The sequence below is a fragment of the Echinops telfairi genome, unplaced genomic scaffold (genome assembly GCF_000313985.2).
Source record: "Echinops telfairi isolate 266 unplaced genomic scaffold, ASM31398v2 ScPeMD7_7458;HRSCAF=8496, whole genome shotgun sequence".
Lineage (NCBI taxonomy): Eukaryota > Metazoa > Chordata > Mammalia > Afrosoricida > Tenrecidae > Echinops > Echinops telfairi.
In genome coordinates this window covers 23,647,560-23,656,015 of record NW_022111358.1, presented here as the reverse complement: position 1 = coordinate 23,656,015, position 8,456 = coordinate 23,647,560, and the positions used below count along the sequence as shown (strand labels likewise).

General features: G+C 53.8%; 1 protein-coding gene across 1 annotated transcript in view; it reads left to right on the top strand.

The window, feature by feature from the left end:
• Positions 1 to 8,456, top strand: part of XYLT2 (xylosyltransferase 2) — a 136,346-nt gene continuing 127,890 nt past the window's right edge. Inside the window, exon 1 of the mRNA XM_045299310.1 lies at positions 1 to 51. Coding sequence (XP_045155245.1) covers positions 1 to 51 — 51 coding nt within the window. The remainder of the gene's footprint in view (positions 52 to 8,456) is intronic.

Here is an 8,456-nt window from a genome sequence, read left to right as displayed (position 1 = left end):
ATGGTCCTACCTTCTCCCCAAGAGGGCCGCCTTCCCGACGACGTCTTGCAGGTGAGCCCTGGTTCGGCGGAGCTTTCCAGCAGGCTCTTAGTTGGGCACCAGAGATCCAGGGGTGGACAAATCAGACCCAGGAGCTGTCCTCCAGGCCCTTCCTTTGGTGAAGGAGAAGGACATTTGTGAAATCACACATCAAGTCCACCTCCGGGGAGATGAATGCAGAGCTCACAGTTAGGGGCAGGTGGCAGGGTGGGGTGTGTAGGGGTGTGGTAGGCATGAGCAAAGGCTCTGGGGCAGGAGGGAGGGGGCAAGCTCTGGAAGTCCTGTGTGGCCGGAGCTGGGGAAGCGCAGGCTGAGCAGGCCACTGAGAAGCTACATCTAGGATCTGACCTTGTGTCCTTCGAGCCATTGCCTCCATGGAGGGGCCTGCAGCAGGAGAAGGTCGCCATCTGACCGTCAGTGTGGAAGCCCAGCAGGGTCACTAGTGGAGTAGGCCCAGGAGGAGCTCTGGATGGAAAGGGGAAGACTAATGACTGCTCCAGTCACCCCCGTGTGAGAACTGGTATCCGCCAGGACCAGGTGGATGGAGATTGAAACAGAGGAAAGGAGGGTGGCTTCAAGGACCCTTTGAGGGGCAGACTTGACAGGGGTCTGGGTTGCATCGATAGCGTCTTAGGAACACAACACTCAAGTTCTTGGCTGCTAACCCAAAGCTGGGTGGTCTGAAAGCCCCCCACGACTCCCAGGAGAAAAGAGTGGCTCTGGTAAAGATGACAGCCTAAAAAGCCCCCCAGAGTAGTGGCGCCCTGTCCCCGGAGGTGGCTGGGAGTCAAACCGACTGACAACAATTGCCAGCCACAGGGTTGGGGACTGGGTTGGATGTGACAGGGGCTGGGGCAGGGTGTGGTGAGGATCGGGGTGGTGTGGTACCCTGGTAGAGAGGAATTGGGACAAGGACCCTGTGGCGGGGTAGGGGGCAGGGGGGGAAGATCCTGAACTGTTTGGGGTCTATTGAAGACCCCGTCAATTCTGTCAAGAGATGCAGCTCTTGCTGGGCCAGATCTGTGCTGGGCAATGTGGAGCGTTAGGGTCCTGTCTCTAGAGAGCCTGGGCGCCAGGAGAATAAGCACCAGCTGTGGCGGTGTGATTGCCAGAGTTGCCTCATCTCTCTGCACCTCATTTTCCCAGTCCGAGAAGCAGGCAGTCACAAGAAGGCCCCGGATGGCCTACGTCGCACTCAGTGAACAGAAGCCTCTGGAAAGACGTCAGAGGTGGTCAGTGGATGAGGGGGGGCAGTCAGGCTGTTGCTGAGCTGGGCCTGCCTGGCAGGATTTGAATATAGAGAGGGGCATGGTGTTTCGGGGAGGGTACCACCGAGCTTGGCAAGCCTGAGAGAGGGAGAGCAGGGGCAAGGTCTTAAACAAGGGAAAGTGGACAGTAAGGCTGGAAAGGTGGGCTGGCCCTTTTCTGAGGCTGGCCATGGCTGTTGAGTTGAATTTTTTTTTTTTTTTAACTCACAGGGTCCCTCTGTGATCAAGGAGAATGGCCTTGTGAGCTTAGTTGGTCTTGAACTGTCAACCTTGCAGTTAACAACCAAGTGCTTAACCCTTTCAGCTTGGGCCAACTTCCAGAGGCCTGGGACTCCAGAGAGGCATTGGTGCTCCGGCTCGTGGCTGTAGGGGCCCACTGGCTGCTTTTGAGCAAGGCCAAGTGATGGCCTAAAGATTGACTCAGGGGGCCTTGGGGAAAGGGGAGGGGTGCCAAGGGACATGAGTGGGCCCTGGGGATCTGGGGACAAGAAGACAAAGAGTAGGCAAGTGGGTAGACAAGTAGGTAGACACAGCTGACGATGCCTTTAAAATTAGAGGCCAAGCTCTCTTGGGCTGCAGAACCTTCTGGCTCCCCTGTAGAACCCCAAGGTGGGCAGGGTACAGAATCAGAAACGTTAGATGGCAAGAAACTGTGAGCTCTGCCTGTACTGATGAGCCCAGGGGTAGGCGGTGCCCTGCCTGACAGGGCACAGCTGAGAGGGAGTTGCACTTGGAGGTCCTGCAGGATAGAGGGGCCCCTGGAAGCAACCAGGGCTTGGGGAGCTGGTATGGCCCGGGACTCCACCTTATACCAATGCAGCCCTGGGGGATGGGGACCGAGCAAGAGCACTGCTCCCAGCTCTCTGCTGAGCTATGTGGCCAGAGGGGGAGGGGAGCCTGGTGGGCAGGGTGGAACCTGCCACATGGAAGAGGCCTGATGGGAACCATCTGGCCTGGGTGGAGCGAGGGCTGCAGGAGGAGCCAGGAGCTGAGCCGGGAGAGAAAGAAGCCCGGTGGGCGGCAAGGGCTGGGAGGGGCCGGCCTTCCAGACTGCTGGAGCCCAGATGCCTTCGCCTTGGCCTGGCCCATCCAACCCGCTGACCTCATTCCCAGCTCCCCTCCCTCGCAGGCCCCCCTTTGCCGGCCTGCCACGTAGACAGAGGCTGAACTGCATCTTCAGCTGGGGGAGGAAGGGCGGTAGTGACTCAGGCCCCTCCCTGGGCTCAGAGCTGTCCCTGTCAGACAGGCTAGAGGGAGCAATGAATGAGGTCCCACTTCTCTGATGTGCAACTTTCCCCCCCCAACCCCCACCAGTCTGGGCCACTTGCTGTCTTCCCTCCAGAGCAGAACACCAGAAGGAAGGGGATGGAGGGCTTGGGGGAGTTTGGAAGTCCAGGCCAGAAGCAATGGAGGCTCTCTGGAGGTCACCACAGGCATCCCCCTGCCTGTCAGGGAAGGAGAGTGTTACTCCCAGCCCCAGGGAAAGATAGAAACAGGACATCTCTTTCTTTACAAGTTGTCCTAAAGAAGGGAGTTCTCTGAAGGTTTGGGGGAGGCGTCCTCTGTAACATCTGACCTCCATCCCTCTTGCTGCATTATTTATAGCTAGGCTGGGAGAGGGGGAGTCACAGGGTGCCCCCTCCTTCAGCACCACTCCACGACCTCCCCTCCAGCCCGGTTCCCAGGCCAGAGGCCTCTCCCTGCTCTGCTTCACAGGGCCTCCCTGCCCCCAAGCCCCAGGCCTCCTCTGCCCCAGCTGACCAGGGGGCTGTCCCTCGGCCTCTCAAGGGGTTCCAAGCCTCTGAGTCATCAGGAATGTCTGCTCTGGGGCAGCGGTTCTCTTCTGTCCTTGCACCCTCTTTCCCTTCCTCCCCCAAACTTCAGGGCAGCGGATTCCCCTCCCAGGATGGGCAGTCTGGAGCAGAACCAGGGTCAAGCCCTGCTCTCCCCGCACAGAGACTAGGGAAGCTTAGAGGAATTGCACCGGACCCCCCACTCTTTCCCAAGCACAGATAGAATGTCTGATTTTTCACTCCCCTTTCCAAGGTGGGGAGACTGAGGAGGGGCAAGCAGGGGCAGCCCAGGATTTGGGTGGGCTCAGACTCTGCCCTGCTCCTTGGTGACACCCATGCCTCCATCAGAAGGGCCTCCACATTCAGGCTTGGTCTGGAAGGAGAGCCACAGAGAGGCTGCTGCCAATGCCAGTCCCCAGGGTGGCACATTCTGGCCGGGCAGGGCATCCACATGGGCAGAAAAGGAGGGACCCAGGCACCTGAACTCTATATCGAGCCTCACGCCCTCTCCTCCTTTCCAGACCCTCCTCAACTGCCCGCACAGCCAGCTGGGGCCAGAGGGGGCATGGGTGGACACGGGGTATGGGGGTGTGGGGTGCGTGTGGGCGTGAAGTCTCTCTTTCAGAGGCCTCCCAGTTCTGCCCAGAACCCTAGTGGGACGAGCCCTGGATCAGAGGCCAAAGGTCTAGCACCAGGCTGGCCTGGAGACTTAACCCACAGCCAGCCTCTGTTTCCTCGGGTAGGACAGCTGGCTGGATGGGAAAAGTCTCCACTGGGGGACTGGTTGATAGTCTGTCTCTCCCCAGGTAAACCCAGATGCTCCGACATACACCTACCCATACCCATTGATCCACACACACGTGCACACGTGCGCGTGCACACTCACACACAGTCTTGCACACATGCATTTGCACACACATACAGATCTTTGCCTAGTACTCCCAAGATTTGTTTCCCTTTGTCAGATAGCCCCTCCCCCATTTCTATTCTCAATCCAATCTCACCTCCTGCCACCCCACTCCATGTTTTTGCAATCTCCCCCTCTCGCCTCTCCCTGCCCTGGCCCAAAGCAGACCAAGGGAGAGGAATAGTGGGATGTGAGGTTTGCACTTCCAAGTATCAGACCTCCTTGGACCCTGCCCAAGACCACGCCCACCGCCCCCATCAGGTCACTTGGCTTCTTCTGAGGGAGGAAGAGGGGAAGGAGGAAGAGAGTGGAGAAGGGTAATTCTAAACCCAGCAAGCGGGGGTGGGGGGTGGGGGGTGGGGTGGTCGGAAGAAGCAAGGTCCCTGGCTTGTGTTCTCTGAACTTCATTAACTTGCACATTCAAACCGTCTTTGGGAACACCATCCTCTGTGATGGTGTCCGCAGGAGGCCCTGGCTCATTGCGCTGGCCACAGGCTGCCCCCTTCTAGGAACCACAGCCTGAGGGTGACTGGGCAGAGTTGGAAGGAGAGACTGTTCCAGGGCTGAGCTATCTGTTGGCGTGGGAACCGGACAGCAGGACCCATGCTCAGGACCAGCGGGGCTCAGAAGAGCAGATATCTGCCCCAAACTCTGCTCACCTCGCATCCCACGTGGAATCTGATGCCGTCCACGCAAGGCCCCCCCAAACCCAATCGAACCCACTGCCGCCACACCCTGAGCTGCCACCCGCAAGGCCAGCACTTGGGCATCTCCGGCCGCTCTGCAGGAGAACAAGGAGGCTTTCTGATTGCATGAACGTTTCCATGATCACAGGGTTCTGCGGGGCCACTAAGAGCTGATCCCTGTGGGTTCTGAGACTAACTCTTGACAAGAGTAGAAAGCCCCATCTTTCCCCCCTGGAGGAGCTGGTAGTTTTGAACTGTTGACCTTATGATCAGTAGCCCAGAGTAGCCCACTACATCACCAGGCTCTTTTTAGAATAGGCACAAACCAAACCCAATGCACTCCTACTGGGTCTGTTCCGACTCATAGCGACCCTATAGAACAGGATAGAACTGCCCCTGTGGGTTCCTGAGACGGTAACTCTTTTTTTTAAAGAAATCATTTTGTTGGGGGCTAAATCATTTTGTTGGGGGCTCTTACGGCTCTTGTAACAATCCATACATTACGTGTATCAAACATTTATACATATGTTGCCATCACCGATCGTTTTCAAAACTTTTTCTTTCTATTTGAGCCTTAGATATCAGCTCCTCTTCCCCACCCCACCACCCACTCTCCCCACCCTCCCCACCCTCGTGAACCCTTGATAAGTTATTAATTATTATTATTTTCATATCTTACACCGTCCGCTGTCTCCCTTCACCCACGTTTCTGCTGTTCATGCCCCCTGGGGTGGGGGGCAGGTTATATATCCATCATTGCGATCAATTCTTCTTTCTCCTCCTTCTCACCCTACCTTCCCCTACTCTCATTATTGGTCCTGAGGGGTTTATCAGTCCTGGATTCCATGTGTCGACAGCTCTTACCTGTACCCGTGGACATGCTCTGCGCTATCGGATTTGTAAGATAGAACTGGGGTCATGATAGTGGGAGGGGAGGAAGCATAAAAGAACTAGAGCAATGTTGTGTGTTTTGTTGGTGCTGTGCTGCACCCTGGCTGACTCATTCTGTCCTTGTGACCCTTCTGTAAGGGGATGTCCAATTGTCTACAGATGGGCTTTGGGTCTCCACTCCAACTCCCATCACTCCGATGGGTAAGATTGTTTGTTTTGGGTCTTCTGGAGACTGTAACTATTTATGAGAGTAGAAAGCTTTCTCCGAAGGAGGGGCTGATGATTTTGAACTGCTGACCTTACTGTTTGAGCACAGCATGTAAACCACTCTGCCACCAGGGCTCCACTACACCAGGGCTTCTTAAACTAGGCACAGAGAGGTTACATTTGTTGCTCCGTCACATACTCAAAAATGGCCAAGTTAGGATGCAGCCTGAGCCTGGAGCTGGACCCCATGCTCACCCGCTGCTCTGGGCCGCTCAGAGAGCTGGAATGGAGGAAGGGATGCTAGCCGAAGAAGAGGCGATTCCCACACTTGCACACAGTCCACCTGTGGGCATACAGGGACAGAGCCTCTGCAGTGGGAGGCAGCTGGAAGCCACCCACAGCCCAGCAGTCGTGCAGCAGCACCTCCTTCTCACATTGTGAGCTGACTCTAACGTGCCATTCATGCAGTCTTCACACCCACTCCAGGGCTGATCAACAACTCCATCGTACAGGCAGATGCCCCAAGGCCTAGGAGGGGCGAGGCATTGTCTAAGAGCGGAGAGAGGGCCCAGGTGCCCTGGCAGCCACATCAGGCTTCTTTACATTGTCTCAACCAATCAGACAGTCAACCAACCCACAATCCAACCAACCAACCAACCAACCAACCAACCAACCAACCAACCAACCAACCAACCAACCAATCAACCAACCAACCAGGTGCCTCCAACCCAAAGTGATCCCCTGTCCAGCACAGTTCCACTGTGAGAGACAGGGTTTTCAGCAGCTCGTTTCTAAGTAGATTGCTAGACCTTCTTTCTGAGCTCTCTCTGGGTGGGCTCAAGCCGTCTGTCTTCCGGTTAGCAACAAGCACATGACTGTGCGCACTGCTCAGGGACTCCTTGGATGGTCTCAGTGCCCTGTTTGCACGTCCAGGCAACCACTGTGCACACACCTCCCCATGCAACAGACCAGGTGTAATTCTGGAAAGAATGACAACTGATTTTTTTGTTCTTTGATGCCTGATAACCTGATCCCATCGACACCTCATGATCACACAGGCTGGTGTGCATCTTCCATGTGGGCTTTGTTGCTTCCCAGCTAGATGGTCGTTTGTTTATCTTCAAGCCTTTAAGACCCCAAATGTTATATCTTTTGATAGCCAGGCACCATCAGCTTTCTTCACTACATTTGCTTATGCACCCATTTTGTCTTTAGCGATCATGTCGGGAAGGTGAGCATCCCAGAATGCCGGGTTATTAGAACAAAGTGTTAATTGCATTGAGGGAGTACTTGAGTAGAGGCCCAATGTCCATCTGCTACCTTCATACCAAACCTGTAAATATATGTACATAGATCTATTTACTTATCATTATATATAAATATATTTACATGTGTACATGTCTGTATTTAGACCTCTATAAATGTCCTTTGCCTCCTAGTTCTTTCCTCTATTTCCTTTTACTTTCCTCCTGTCCCACTATCATGTTCAGCCTTCAGTAATTCCTCTCGATTACATTGCCCTTGATCAAGCCCCACCAGGCATCCTGTGCCCTCCCCACCATTGATTTTAGATCACCTGTTGTTCCCTTGTTCCTGTTTTCTTAATATACAATTACTCTCTGATACAAAGTTCTCTCATACACATATGAGTGTCCATGGATTTGTTTCTCAAGTCAACCTGACTAGCACAATTGCTGTGGGTCGAAGCCGACTCAATGGCATCCAACAACAACGACAAAAGTCAGACCAGTCCCCCCAGTCCACGTATCTGAGACACGTCCTGTCTCCTCTTTCACACTGGCAGAAGAAACTGTGTCCCTCCCATCAGCCAGGTGGATCCTTAAGGTCTGAATTGCTTCCCCTATGGATGGTGAACTCTTGGAGGATAGACATGGCCTCACCCAGCAGATTGGAGTTTTTTAAGGATATAGCCTGTCAGACTGTGGGCAGGGCCTGCCTCTCTGTCTTTGTCTGAACTCTCCTGGTCTCAATCCTGGGTCCATTCAGCATAGATGGAGGGGCTGAAGCCCAGCCCACCCTCCAACACCTCTACTTCCAAAGCCACTTCATTTTCTTGTTATTTCTTTAAGTAATGTGTATGTGTAGCTCACCAGTTTTCCCACTGCTGTCTGGAAGAAAGCCAGGGCTTTCTCCTCCCGTCAAGAGTTACAGTCTAGCACATGCATTAATGGGGCCTACAACAAAGGATTTGCACTCCAGCAGGAGGAATTGTGTGGCACGTGGGAAAAAGAAGTCCCAACCACAGGGAATTTGCCAGTGTCCCTCCGGCATCATGATGAACGCATATGGCTCTCACACAGGTTGGCCCGAGAGGAAGCAAGATGTAAACAGGCCTGAAAGCCTTCGGATGAAAAGAAAAGTGATACTCGCTGTATACATACATCTACAAAGAAATGATACTCACTGTATACACACATCTACAAAGAAATGATACTTGCTGTATACATACATCTACAAAGAAATGATACTCGCTCTATGCACACATCAACAAAGAAATGATACTCACTGTATACATACATCTACAAAGAAATGATACTCGCTGTATACACACATCTACAAAGAAATGACACTCACTGTATACATACATCTACAAAGAAATGACACTTACTGTATACATACATCTACAAAGAAATGACACTCACTG